We start from the raw sequence: 13,072 nt of genomic DNA, 5'->3' as shown, positions 1-13,072 counted from the left end.
GGCATGTAATAAATATTTGTTAAGTGAATGAACAAATTACTGTATCCCTTATCTCTTAGACTAGGTTATAAGTGCCTTCCTTAAAGGCAGGTACCCCCAAATTTATCATATGTGTGCCCCAGTGTTAACCCTTAGGAACATTGGCAATATATGATCAAAACAATTTGTAAGTATCATGTAGAAGCCAGTCTAGCCAGGCACCATGGAAGGACTGAGAGCACTGGAATTCAGAAGAGTCGAGCTCCCAACCAGGCTGCCACTACAGAGCTGTGTGGTCTGGCAGAAACGGTCTGTATGGGCCTCTGTTTTCTCACCATGAAGACAAGTCTTGGACTAGATTTTGGAATCCCATTCAGCCTTAATATTCAGTGGTTGTAAATTTAGGGTAATTGTACATTCATTTGACAAATATTTGCTATGTTTCAGGCACTAAAGGAAAAAACAAGACCCCAATCTTAAGAGTTCCTGGATTGAAGGAACAAATGAAATAGGGTTAGTTTGGCTCTAATCAGAGCTGAGTTTTTTTTCAATTGAACTACAGTTGATTAACTATTGTTTTAGTTTCAAAAGTACTAAACAAAGTGGTTCAGTTATGTACATTTTTTTTCAGATGATTTCCATTATAGATTATTATTGCAAGATACTGAATATAGTTCTGCTATGCAGTAAGTCCTTGTTTCTTTTATATATAGTAGTGTGTATCTGTTAATCCCACAATCCTAATTCATCCCTTCCTCCCCTTCCCCCTTTGGTAACCATAAGTTTGTTTTCTATGTCTGTGAGTCTATTCCTGTTTTGTAAATAAGTTCATTTGTATTCTTTTTTAGATTCCACATGTGAGTGATATCATATAATATTTGTATTTCTCTGACTTCACTTAGATAATTTCTAGGTCCATCCATGTTGCTGCAAAAGGCATTTTTCATTCTTTTTTATGGCTGAGTAATATTCCATTGTATATGTGTATATACATATACCCCACATCTTCATCTGTTGTTGGACACTTAGATTGCTTCCATGTCTTGCCTATTGCAAATAATGCTGTGAACACTGGGGTATGTGCTTTTCAAATTAAACTTTTTGTCTTTTTTGGAAATATGCTCAGGAGTGGGATTGCTGGATCATATGGTGACTCTATTTTCAGTTTTAATCGCCGTACTGTTTTCCACTATGGCTGCACCAATTTACATTCCCACCAATAGTGTAGGAGGGTTCCCTTTACTCTACACCCTCTCCAGCACTTATTATTTGTAGACTTTTCAGTTATGGCCATTCTGATCCATGGAAGGTGATACTTCACGGTCGTTTTGATTTGCATTTCTCTGATAATGTTGAGCAAAGTTTCATGTGCCTGTTAGCCATCAGTATATCTTCTTTAGAGAAATGTCTATTTAGATCTTCTGCCCATTTAAAAAATATTTCTAAACTTTTATTTTTGGCTGTGCTGGGTCTTACTGCTGCGAGCAGGCTTTCTCTAGCTGCAGTGAGTGGGGAGCTCCCTTTTGCAGTGCATGGGCCTCTCCTTGCAGTGACTTCTCTTGTCGCGGAGCACAGGTTCTAGGGCTCATCGGCTCGGCAGTGGCGTGTGGGCTCAGTAGTTGTGGTGAGTGGGCTTAGTTGCTCCACAGCATGTGGGATCTTGCCAGACCAAGCATGGAGCCCATGTACCCTGACCACTGCACCACCGGAGAAGTCCCCTTTTGCCCATTTTTTGATTGGATTGTTTTTCCGATACTGAGTTGTATGAGCTGTTTATATACTTTGGAAATTACGCCTGTGTTGGTCACATGGTTTGCAGATGTTTCTGCCCATTCTGTAGGCTTTTCCCCTTTTGTTTATGGTTTCCTTTGCTGTTCAGAAGCTTCTAAATTCCATTAGGTTCCATTTGTTTATTTTGGGGTTTAATTTCTTTTGCCTTGGAAGACTGATCTAAGAAAATATAGCTCCAATTTATGTCTGACAATGTTTTGCCTCTCTTCTCTTCCAGGAGTTTTATGGTGTCATGTCTTAAAGTATTTAAGCCATTTTGAGTTTATTTTTGTGTATAGTGTGAAAAGCTGAGCCTTACAGACAGAAGCACGCCCTGGAGTCAAGGCTGAAAAGTGCACTCTAGACCAAAGAAATGACTGTGCAGGCAGGAGGCATGGGGAAAGGAGTATTCGCAACTACAGCCACACAATTTACAGCACACAAACAGTTGTTTGAGACAAACAGCTTTTGCTACGCTGATAAATATGCCCTACATCCAGCAAAACTAAGGTCTCAGCCAAGAGAACATTCACACCTGGGAAACAGCCAGGAGAGGAATGCCTACCACCTAAGCTGTTCAAGTTTAAGAAGGGACTTGGCAAGACCCTCACTGCTTGTCAGATCTTTCTTCCCCATCGACCTGTGGTGGCTCCAAAGCCACCTCACACCCGTTCGCCATAGGCCTTAGGCTGGGCATAAAAGTAGACCAACCACTCGCTGCACTGTGGGATTCGGAAAAAGGGTAAGGTCTAACTGCAAGTCAGGCGCCCTAAACAGGCCCTCACGATTGCCCTTGGCATGACGCAACCTCCTCCTCTAGTTGAAGCACCTAGTTACCAGGCTCGGTGCTCGGAGTCTCCTCCCTACTCATTGGTCCATGGGGAAGCACTCCCGAGGTACCCCTGTTACCCGGCGAGGATGAGAGCCCATTGGTCCAGACCCCTCACAATCCCTCCCCCCTCCCCCTACCACCTGCAGGGTTCGTCCCATTGGTTCTCTGCCTGCCTCGGGAGCCCCCTGTTGCTTGGACTAGGCTACGTAGCGCCCCCCCCCCCCCCCGAACGAGCGCCCCCAAGTTGACCCTGTTCCCCATTGGCTGCTCTGGAGAGCGCGCCATCTAATGAGGAGTAAAGCGCAAAGCACCAGAGCACGCGCTCCCCGCGGCGGGATCTGGGCTGCAGGAGCGGGACCGGCAGCAGCCGAAGCTGCGCAACAGTCAGCTGCCGGGCCTATCTGCAGAGGACAACCCTTTCTCCCTCGGACCTGGCCTGGGTTGTAGCTCGGACGGTCTTCCTTCGCGAATCTTTGCATCTCCAACCTGGAATCCAACCTGCAAGGCTCCCGTAAGTTCGAAGCACCTACGTGGTGTGCAGACTGGCTCAGGGCTCACGTGTATCCAGTCTGTGTCTCCATTTACTTATCCCCTTAATCATTTATCCACCCATAGTTCATTGGTTCCTGTATTTGGCATTCTGGTCCACACTACCGGTCCACATCCTTCTCTCCAACGGTTTGGGAAATTCTGTACCCTGAAGAATTTGGATTGAGATCTGAACAGAAGTGGTGTAGACGAGGGTAAAACCCTGGAGGGACCATGTTCTATTATCCCAACGTGCTTCAGCGCCACACCGGCTGCTTCGCCACCATCTGGTAAGGGCGGGCCTGGCCAGGGTAGGTGCTCTGGGAGGGACACCCAGGGGTCCCAACCTGAGGGCTCCCCCTGCATCTACACCTCTCATTCTTCTTCCAGGCTGGCAGCGACACGGGGCTGCCGGTTGGTGAAGCGCGAATACCTGAAGGTGAATGTGGTGAAGACCTGGTAAGACCCAGGAAAGAGTGGCCCAGGGCTGGGGTGGGTTAGGGGATGCATTGGGCTGGGCAAGGCTGTAGGTCTTTGGCGCAGCGGTGATGGGGTGCATTGTTCCCCCAGCGAGGAAATCCTCAATTACGTGCTGGTGCGAGTTCAGCCCCCGCTGCCGGGCGCACCGCGGCCCCGCTTCTCGCTCTACCTCTCAGCGCAGCTCCAGATTGGCGTCATCCGCGTCTACTCTCAACAATGCCAGTACCTTGTAGGTAAGGCTGGAAGGCCTGGATGTAGGGCAGTGCCGAGTGGTCCTCCTCTGGGCGGGCACTGTAGCTTGCCCTCCCTCACCGCAGAAGACATCCAGCACATCCTGGAGCGCCTGCACCGGGCGCAGCTGCAGATCCGCATTGATATGGTGGAGACTGACCTGTGAGTGCATCCCTGGGGCTGGGACCACCCGGTCTTTGGAAGGGAACTTGGCCTCAGTCCTTGACAGCCCACTGCCTCCCTCAGACCCAGCCTGCTGCTGCCTGACCACCTGGCCAGAATGGAGACTCTGGAAGATGCTCCAGACCCCTTTTTTGGGATGATGTCTGTGGATCCCATGCTGCCTGATCCCTTTGATATCCCTCAGGTAGGTCTCCTCCCCGTCGGACAGCTCAGACTGATGAGCTGACAGTACAGAGGGGGGTGCTCTTTCTGCGCCAGTCTAGCACCAGGGTTGAGGGGTGCAGGTGGGGGCCTGCTCCAGCTCTGCCCCACAGGAGTCAGGGCAGGGCAGCTGTCATGGTGGGCCTATCCAGACAAGCCTGCTGCACTTACCTATTCAGGACCAACCTAGAGGTGGCTTTTGTCTTCACACCATCCCTAGAGCCGAGGCCCCAGTCCAGGCCCTCTGTGTCCCTCGGCACTGGGTTTTCCATGTCCTTGTCCATCCACTCCTAACACCCCTACAGCTTAGACAAGCTTCTGTTGAAGTGTAGTTGATTTACAGCATTGTGCTAGTTTCAGCAGCACAGCATTCTTTGTGCTGGCCTTTGCTGGGGTCATACACAAACTTGTCTCCCCACTAGACAGTATCCTCAAGGATCTTTAGTTTCCTCTGTCCCTGACAACACTTGACCCCAGGATGCAGTACTTCTTTCACAAAGTGACCCAGGCTAGATGATTGGGCGGGGGCAGGAAATGGGAGGAAGGGGAGCTGGATGGTGAGTGGGTTCACCCTGCATGCTGCTGTTAGTGCCACAGGATTAGGCATAAAGGGGTGTCACTGTCCATTGTCTGGATAAGGTTGTGAAAGTGGGGGAGCAGGGCACTGAAGCTGAATCTGGTCTTTTGTTCCCATCCCTTCCCAAAGGTTCGACACCTTCTAGAGGCCGTGACCTTGGAGAGAGTTCCTGAAGAGATCCCTCCTGAAGTGCCCGCAGAGCTTCGGGAGCCAGGTGAGCAGAGACCCTTCTGGTGAGAGGCAGACCAACGCCCAAAGGCTGAAGAAATAACTGTTTTTGAGCTTCTTTCAGGAGCAAGGCCTTGGGAGGGGCACTACAAGATTCTTACGAGATTGGAATTATTATGCCCATTTTACAGATGAGGAAAGTGAAGCCCATAGTGGTTAAGCAATGTGCCTTGGGTCAGACTGCCAGTGACTGGCCAGGGCCTGACTAGAACCCAGGTTGGCTTGACTCTAGAGTCTGTTTTTGCTTTACACACATGGGTGTGGGGACTTGAAACAGAGGCTGGTGTGACTTCCCTCCCCCTCCAGAAAGGATTCGGGTCACCCCCGAAGCCATCACGATCCAGGAGGCGGAGCCCATACGTATGCTGCGGATCGAGGTGAGCTGCCCCCTGCACACAGAGCCCAAGGCCGAGTCCTGCGTCTGATGGCCCAGGCCCCCTGTACCTGCTCCTTCTGCCCCTAGAGTCCTGCCTTCTTGCCTCCGTTTCTCTACCCCTTCCCCCGATGCCCGAGTACCCACAGGCTTCCTCAGCCTGGCCTGGCCCTGCGGCATGTCTCTCAGACAGAAATGGTCACCTCTCCTGACAGGGTGAACTGGACCTCCCAGAAGTCAGCCGCCGTGTCTTGGACCTGCTGATTGCTGAGGAGGATGAAGGCATCTTGTTAGAGGAACGTCGGCTAGGTAGGACCCACCTGGCAGTGGACGGTCAGACCCCAGGCGCTGGCCATCTGGGCCGGGCAATGTTCACACCTCTTCTGTGTTCTAAGCTTGATCCTCTCTTCGCAGAATTCAGAGAGGAGCCCCGGGCCCCAGAGGGGGAGATCACAGTTCCCCCACCCTCACCTTCAGCTCTTGTAGGGTAAGGGGAGGAGCCCCAGGCCAGGTAGGGGTCAGCGCTGGGAGGGTATTTTCATCCTCTTGCCCATTTCCCTTCAGGGTGGAGGAGGCAGCAGAGCCACTTCCCAGCCAGGTCCTGGCCCCGGAGGAGCTGAAGCCGGTAGGGTGGGAGCCAGAGGTCCCACTTCCTGGTGAGTACCCACTAAACCGGGGTCTTTCCTCGGGGTCCCAGCACAGCTGCTGCAGACAACACCCTGTAATCCAGCTTGCTGAAGGGAGGACCCTCTAGCTTCTCACCTGGTTGGCTCTGAGGGCAAAGGGTGTGGACCTAGACTGTTGTTGCAGAGGTGACGCCCCCGCTGGAGCTGCGTCTGCCACCCGTCCCAGTCAGCCCTGAGGTGAGTGCTGCCCCTCCACACTGCCTCTGCCAGAGCTCCTCACCCATTTTCAGTCTCCTCAAGGCCCCTGCTGGCTTCCACAGGCCTTTGTGCAAGTTTGTACAAGGTAGCCTGGCCCACACCCTGCACCTCCCAGATGGGAACCTCATACAGTGGGGCTGCACCCCTCCGAGTCCCCACCCAAGTCCATCACGAGGGCACCTCTAAGGATTGGGAGTGTAGGGCCTATTTACAGTCCACCAGGACCTCAGGAAAGAGTAATGGGTAGCCTTGCCTGCACCTCCCCTCCCCATTCAGTGGAGGAGGCCCCCAGTCTCCCCACCTCCCAGGGGCCCACCAGCTCGCCGTCGCCGCCGCCAGTTACTATTTTGGGACAAAGAGACTCAGATCTCCCGGAAGGAATTCCAGGAACAACTGCAAACCAGAGCCCACTGCAGGGAGTGTGTGAGTACCCCAGGCTCTGGAGGGATGGAGGGAGGCAGGTGCATGCTGGGCCATCTGAACTTCTGGGGGAATCTTGAGAACAGTCCCCCACATGCATGGGTTGGGGAACTGTCCACACACCACTTCGTGACCCTGCCTAGCACATCCAAGGGCATCAGTTGAAAATCATTTTAACGATGAGCAGAGCAGGCAGGTGCACGAGCCTGGAAGGGCTGGAAGGCCAGAGGCCTTGGAACGAGGCATTACAGGTGAAGGGCCATGGCTCCTTCCTAACGGTTTTCTGGCCTTCTCTGCACACAGCCAATGGTGCAGCCTCCTGAGAGGATGATCAGGACCCCCGTGGAGCTGTTCCGAAACCCAACTTACTGTGAGGAGTGATGGGAGCTGGTGTAGGGGATCCTCCACACCCCTATTCCTCACACCTCAACCCCCTCCCTGCTGCCCCTCTCTTCAGCTGGCTGGCTACCCCCAGAACTGCTGGCTTTCTGGACCCACTGTGCCCAGCCACCTCCAAGGGCACTAAGGCGAAGGCTGCCTGAGGAGCTAGAGGGGGCTGAGAGGGAGGCAGCGGCTGAGGAGGAAAGGAGAAAGGCTGAGACTCCGAGCGATATTGAGGTAGCGGCCCCCTCAGTCCCTCCTGGAGCCCCGTCTGCTCTGACTGAAGTCCCACAGGCTGCCTTCTGCCCACAGGAGCCAACGGGCCTGCCTTACCCCTGGCCCAGCTGTGATGCTTGGGGCCTTAGCTCTCTTTCTGTCATCCCCAGGTCCTGAGGGAGGCCCAGGAGCCCAGTGGGCCCCTCATGGTATCTTCTGGTAAGTACCTGGAGAAGGGGCAATGGAGACCACCACTCTAACCACTGTCCCAGGAAAGTGGAGCCCCAGCTGCTGACAGTTCTTGTCAGTGCATTTAACATAAGGACTCACAGACTGATTATCTTCATTCCCCTCCCTACCAAGTGCTGTTAATAAGTCACTGCCTGCTGTGGCACCCAGCTGGGCCAGGTGACCCCAAATCCAACTGCTCAGATGCAAACAGACCCGCTCAGGACACTCCCCTTTCCCTGACAGAAATCTCCCTGGAAGTAGCTGAGGAGGAGAAGTCCCGCATCAGCCTCGTGCCCCCGGAAGAGCGGTGGTGAGCAGCGGCCTGCCTGCAGCCCTGGCCAGAAGGGGGAAGCAGTGGGATGGGGCTGTCAGCACCGCCTCCTCCCCTGCTCCGCCTAACTCCCATGTTCTTCTAGGGCCTGGGTGGAGGCGGAGCAGCCAGAGGCCCCTGTGCTGCCTGTGGTGCCTGAGCTCCCTGAGGTGCCCGTGGAGCTGCCTGCGGAGCTGCCCCCAGAGCCTGAGCTGCTCTCGCCGGAGGCTGTGCACAGGTACTAGGAAGGACGCCCCTCCACGGGTGGCCAGGCTGCGGCCTCACCTGACGGTTCCTGGTTCTTGACCACAGGGCAGTGGCGCGGGAGATGCAGGCCGACAGGGAGCCCGACTTCAGCAGCCTGGTGCCACCTCTCAGCCCCCGCAGGATGGCCGCTCGCGTCTTCTACCTGCTCCTAGGTGAGTGAGGAGCATGTGTGCCCATGTGGAGGGTGGGGAGCGGACACATGGGCCAGAGGCTGTGGTAGCAACTCCTCTGACCAGCCCCCTTCTCTGTTGACCAGTGCTTGCCGCGCAGCAGATCCTTCGTGTGAAACAAGAGGAGCCATATGGGCGCCTCCTGATCCAGCCAGGGCCCCGATTCCACGACAGTTAAGAGCCAGTTTACAAAGCTGCCAGGCAACCAACTATATTACACTGTGGCCTTCTGAACGTGTATCTCTGTCCTTCCTGCTCCTAGAGCTACCGTTCAAGCAGAAAATAAACTGCCTTTATTACAGAATGGTGTCACGACTCTGTATTGTCCCACAGCTCCAGCCCTAGGGGACACCCCCATAAGGCAGCAAGTAGAGCTGGGACTCCAAGTGGGTATGAGGCCCAGGCCCAGAATCTTTGGTAAGGCTTGAGCTGGAACTGGGCTGAGAGCTGGTCTTGGGCCTGGGCAGGCTCTGTTCTCTTCAGCCCAGCTGCAGCCCACAGTCTAGGTGAGGCCCAGGACAGCCTGGAGCTCCTGAGCCTTGTCGCCAGGCAAGGAGCCCAGTGCTGAATGGAAGCTGTCGGTGTGCTGTTTGGCCAAGAACGTGAGGAGAAGCAGCAGCGCCGCCTTGGTGTCTGGGTGGGGAGTAAAGAGGGAGACGTCTGGGGAGGACTGGCCCCCAATCCTAGCTGGCCCAGGCCCTCCGAGCCCTGCTGCTCTCCGCCTCCCCGCGCTGCTCTCCGCCTTCCCCCCAGCCCTGCCCACAACTGCCATCCAAACCTGATGGGATCTTGTTTTCGGCCTGGATGAGGCTGTAAATACGAAGGAGCTCTGGAGCCACGTCTACAACCTGTGGGAAAAGATGGGCCGACTAAGGGACAGAAGAACCTCTGGGCCCCAGCACTGGGGTGGGCAGCAGGAGCCCCGGAGAGGCAGTCTCCCACCTGAGCTGTTTGAGCCTGACACTGATTAACAGACATCCCAAACAACTGTGAACCCTGAGAAGGACCCATGAAACAGGGTAGCAGTAATTTTGCAGGGGGAGGAGGGGTGGCAGGAGGATGGGACTGTGACCACAGATAGCTGATATGGCCTCAAGACCAGAAGGGGCTCACACACTCAGGAGCTCCACCAACACAGTCTTCTGAAGGCGCAAGACAGAGGTGATAGACACAGGAGCACTGGGGCATGGCGCCAGAGCTAGCCACTTGGTTCAGACAAGTTGTATTCAGAAAGCAGAGCTGCTCTGATTAGAATGGGAGGTGGGGTGGCCCAGCGGAACCAGGCTTCATGGCACACAGTCTGAAAGAGCTCTGGTCTAGGAAACCAGTTTATGAAAGCTGGGATTTCTGGCTCAGAACAGAGGGTGGAAACAAAGCCTCCCTGAGGAAAAATGCTACATGGTGAGAGGAAGCCCCTTCTCTCCCATTAAAGTCCTGGCTGCCAATCCTGGCAGACTAATGAGAAAGCTGAGAAGGGCAGCTTCAACTGATGCTAACTCTGCCCATCAATGAGACTGGAGCATCAAGCCCCTTGCAAGGGCCCCAGTATCGGGGTTACCTGGTCAGGGCTGCTCTCGTACAGGAAGCTGAAGAGGTGCCCCATGGTGACCCACTCCTCCAGGTCTTCCTTCAGTGGCAGGGCATGCAGCAGTGGGGCCAGCACCTGGACACACGGAAGACTCTGGCCCCTGGCCCTGCATGCTCCGCAGCAGGGTCCCTGGCCTTGCCTGATGCCCCCCAACCTTACCTGGGGCTCCGGTTTCTTCTTGGGACTGGCTATCAGCAGGCGGGCAAGCGCCCCACAGATGTTGTCATGGACACGATCATGGCGTTCTCGTGCCAGGAGGGGCAGCAGGAGCCCCAGAAGTTTAGGGAAGTGTCTGGTCCAAAGTCAAGGAACAGGCACAGGGGCAGACCACTCCCCTCCCGAACGCCAGGGCCACGCTCCCAACTGCATTCAGGCTCCCCCCTCCTGCAAACTGAGGATACTCCTGGGCAGGGCGACCCCCATGCTCTGCCAGCACGCCCAGTCCAAAGACGGCATTACTTCGTACCTCGGGGTCTGCCTCCCGGGAGGCACTCAACAGCACGGGGAACAGCCGGGACACAAACTGGGCTGACGCGGCACCCAGGCCTTGAATGGACTCTGCCAGTGTTCCCACTGCAAAAGACTTCTCTGCCACTGTGCAGCCCTGCTTCTGGTGAGGGGAGGAGTGCAAGTCAGCCTGGGACGGGGACAGATATGGGAGGAGGGCACTGGAGCCCGGGAGGAACAGGGTTGGAGGTCAAGAGAACAGAGCACTCACCGTCTTGCAGAGCAGTAATGGCAGGAAGCCAGCAAAGAAGGGGGCAAAGGCATCTCCCCCAGCCGCAGCTGCCAGGGCAGGGATGGCCTCGCCAGCATGCTCCAGCAACATGGCATCGTATTCAGCCTATGGGGCCAGGTCAGACGCTGGAGTGCCAGGGCCAACTCTGAGCCTGGGAGCAGCTCCCGTCGCGATCCTCCGCAGCTGCAGGTGGTCTCCCCTGAGGGCTGCCCTTGGTCGACAGGATTGGGGGCCCCTCCCAGGCTAGGCTGGTCTGCAGCCCAGCCTTTCCTCCTTCCTGGTTCTCCTATCCCCATCCACTGATCCAAGCCGCCCCATATCCCCACCGCCAGGAAGCCTTCCTTGAATCTCCACTGCCTCGGTGGGAGAAGGGTTGGTTGTTCAGAGCCACTAGCCATCTTTGAGCAGCCCCTGTACCCCCAGGCCAAGGCCAAGTGCACTGTCCACCCTGCCCCGTGGAGATGACCCGGTCCCAGCCTGTACCCAAAGCTCTCACCTGGTCATCCTCCTCCTCCTCCTCCTCCTCAGCATCCTGACAGGCTGTCTGCGGGTAAGGGCACTCAGCTCAGTCTGGGCTCTCCAGCGCCTTCCCGTCTCCATGGGGTGGAAGGAGGGGGATGTCTCTGACTAGCCCCACCCGGGGCCGGGCCACCTCCTCACCCTGCAGCCCTCCTCACCTTCCTTTGCAGCACAGCTTTGAGTGCCTGGCAGAGCTCAGCAAGCCGCCCAGGGGACTGCAGAGCCAGACCCCCACAGCTGCGCAACACCGCCGCCAGGGCCTCCAGCACGGCCATCACCACCTGACGCTCTCGCTCCCCGTGCACGGCCTGCACGTAGGATGGCATCACCCGGGCCAGGGCGGCCTGCAGAGCTGGGGACACGACTGGCTGAAGCCCTGCTCAGGCCCTGCCCCTCTCCCCACCCACCCCGTTTCCAGGGGCCCTGACCTCCCCTTCTCACCAGCAGTGTTGGATTCCGAGGGGCAGCTTTGACAGGCTTTGTGCAGTGCACAGCAGAACTGACCCAGGGCCTCGTGGGCTGCCTTCCGCACGTTCAGGTGAGGGCACTGCAGCATGAGGAGGGGCGGGACGTGCATGCTGTGCGCAGGGCCAACCCGAGCCCTCTGGCCCTGCTCACCAGCCCAACGGTCCTCTCACCTCCAGCAGTTTGAACACTTCTTCAAAGACAGTCTCCATGTAGGGAAGGAAAGCAACGCTGTGGACAGACAGACAGACACACCACCATGGAGAAGAGGGTCCCAGGAGGGGTTCCCAGTGCTGGGGAAGGGCTGGTGCTCACCTGGTATTCACAGAGATCTCCCCCAGGGCAGCACAGGTGTCTTCCTTCTCATCAAAGAAGGCATTCCCCACACTGTATCTAGAGTAAGGCACGGAGGCAGCCGCAATCAAGTGCCAAGAAGAGCAGAGCTGGCGCTGGGCCCCTGTCTAAGCCAGGACCCCCTGGACCAGAAGGGCAGCCACCTCACCCTGAGATCTCTGAGTCATCCTCTTCTTCGTCATCCTCCTCCATGAGCTCCTCCTCTTCCTCACCACTGCTCTCATCATCAAAAAGAAGGAATGCGTGGCTTCCGTCGTACTGAGGCTGGATGGGGAGGCCCGGCAGGGACTTCAGCTCAGCTGGGCCCTGGAGAGAGCTCCCATCCCAGGGGCGGCCTTCGCCCACGGGCCCACACCCTCCCCTGACCTCCCACTCACCACAATGCCCTCGGTGGAACGCAGAGACAGCAGCATGAGTGTGGTGATCTGTGGCAGGTGGGGAGCCAGGCTCTCTCCCATTAGCCCTGATAAGGCTGCAAACAGGCTGTACCTAGGAGAGGCAGGGGGAAGCTGTAGAGTCCTGCTTGCTGTAGCCAGGCTGGATGGGGGAGCCCGGGGAACCCATGGTCCAGAACCGGAGGTCTGGGGTCTGGGTGGGGGCAGGGTAAGGGCTCACTCACGTGCAGCGCCGCAAGTCAGGGTCGTCTACCTGGTCGCACAGGCCCAGCCCCAGCTGGCAGCATTCCTCAGCCAGGGGCCTCATGGGCTCTCCTACTGCTCGCACCAGCACCCCAAGCGTCTCTGCGGAGGCAAGGGCATGGTCAGCACCAGGAGCTCTAGGCTAGAGATGTGCAGGGCCAAGGCTTGGGCAACTAGAGGTAGCTGAGGGGGATTCAGAAACCCCTCCCACCTCTGGGTACAGTGCAAGGGAAGAAGACACCTGTGCTGCCTCGGAGCCCATCTCTGTGAACATCAGGTGAGCATCGGCCCTTCCTCGGCCCCAGGAAGCCTGCCAGGAGCCCCTCACTCACCCAGGCTCTGGATCCGAACAGGCTGCAGGTCCTCGTGGCTCGTCAACAGGAACTCCCGCAGGTGCGCCATGATGGTAGGGAAGTAGGGAAGCATGGAGGCCTGGGCAGCCGTGGCTATGGATGGAAGGACAGACTCAGAGCTGGCGGGTGAGCCGGGATACCTGCCACAGGCACTG

At 56.3% G+C, this 13,072-nt stretch overlaps 2 protein-coding genes across 3 annotated transcripts in view; one reads left to right on the top strand and one right to left on the bottom strand.

The window, feature by feature from the left end:
• The first annotated feature begins 2,048 nt into the window (after positions 1 to 2,048).
• Positions 2,049 to 8,565, top strand: REC8 (REC8 meiotic recombination protein). Of its 2 annotated transcripts, XM_069595636.1 has the most exons (21): positions 2,049 to 2,491; positions 2,728 to 3,092; positions 3,197 to 3,399; positions 3,500 to 3,568; positions 3,680 to 3,822; positions 3,907 to 3,982; positions 4,067 to 4,187; positions 4,911 to 4,995; positions 5,316 to 5,386; positions 5,598 to 5,691; positions 5,797 to 5,869; positions 5,947 to 6,038; positions 6,193 to 6,245; positions 6,543 to 6,689; positions 6,990 to 7,056; positions 7,144 to 7,304; positions 7,454 to 7,502; positions 7,758 to 7,824; positions 7,931 to 8,062; positions 8,137 to 8,243; positions 8,348 to 8,565. In XM_069595636.1, the coding sequence occupies exons 3-21, from the start codon at positions 3,344 to 3,346 to the stop codon at positions 8,437 to 8,439; spliced, it is 1,755 nt and encodes a 584-aa protein (XP_069451737.1). In that variant the 5' UTR covers positions 2,049 to 2,491; positions 2,728 to 3,092; positions 3,197 to 3,343; the 3' UTR covers positions 8,440 to 8,565. The 2 variants fall into 2 exon arrangements, with proteins under 2 accessions (XP_069451737.1, XP_069451736.1); XM_069595635.1 differs by having other exon boundaries at positions 3,680 to 3,982.
• Positions 8,532 to 13,072, bottom strand: part of IPO4 (importin 4) — an 8,911-nt gene continuing 4,370 nt past the window's right edge. Inside the window, exons 16-30 of the mRNA XM_069595631.1 lie at positions 12,897 to 13,010; positions 12,546 to 12,666; positions 12,304 to 12,415; positions 12,075 to 12,190; positions 11,888 to 11,965; positions 11,746 to 11,803; positions 11,549 to 11,654; positions 11,266 to 11,459; positions 11,085 to 11,132; positions 10,568 to 10,693; positions 10,251 to 10,459; positions 10,009 to 10,141; positions 9,820 to 9,924; positions 9,040 to 9,109; positions 8,532 to 8,894 (exon numbers count right to left, since the gene is read on the bottom strand). Of these exons, the coding sequence (XP_069451732.1) occupies positions 8,764 to 8,894; positions 9,040 to 9,109; positions 9,820 to 9,924; positions 10,009 to 10,141; positions 10,251 to 10,459; positions 10,568 to 10,693; positions 11,085 to 11,132; positions 11,266 to 11,459; positions 11,549 to 11,654; positions 11,746 to 11,803; positions 11,888 to 11,965; positions 12,075 to 12,190; positions 12,304 to 12,415; positions 12,546 to 12,666; positions 12,897 to 13,010 (1,721 nt within the window). The 3' untranslated portion in view covers positions 8,532 to 8,763. The remainder of the gene's footprint in view (positions 8,895 to 9,039; positions 9,110 to 9,819; positions 9,925 to 10,008; positions 10,142 to 10,250; positions 10,460 to 10,567; positions 10,694 to 11,084; positions 11,133 to 11,265; positions 11,460 to 11,548; positions 11,655 to 11,745; positions 11,804 to 11,887; positions 11,966 to 12,074; positions 12,191 to 12,303; positions 12,416 to 12,545; positions 12,667 to 12,896; positions 13,011 to 13,072) is intronic.

Source organism: Ovis canadensis, chromosome 7, assembly GCF_042477335.2.
Source record: "Ovis canadensis isolate MfBH-ARS-UI-01 breed Bighorn chromosome 7, ARS-UI_OviCan_v2, whole genome shotgun sequence".
Taxonomy (NCBI): Eukaryota; Metazoa; Chordata; class Mammalia; order Artiodactyla; family Bovidae; genus Ovis; species Ovis canadensis.
The sequence above is the reverse complement of the archived record's forward strand: the minus strand, read 5'-3'. Positions and strand labels throughout refer to the sequence as shown.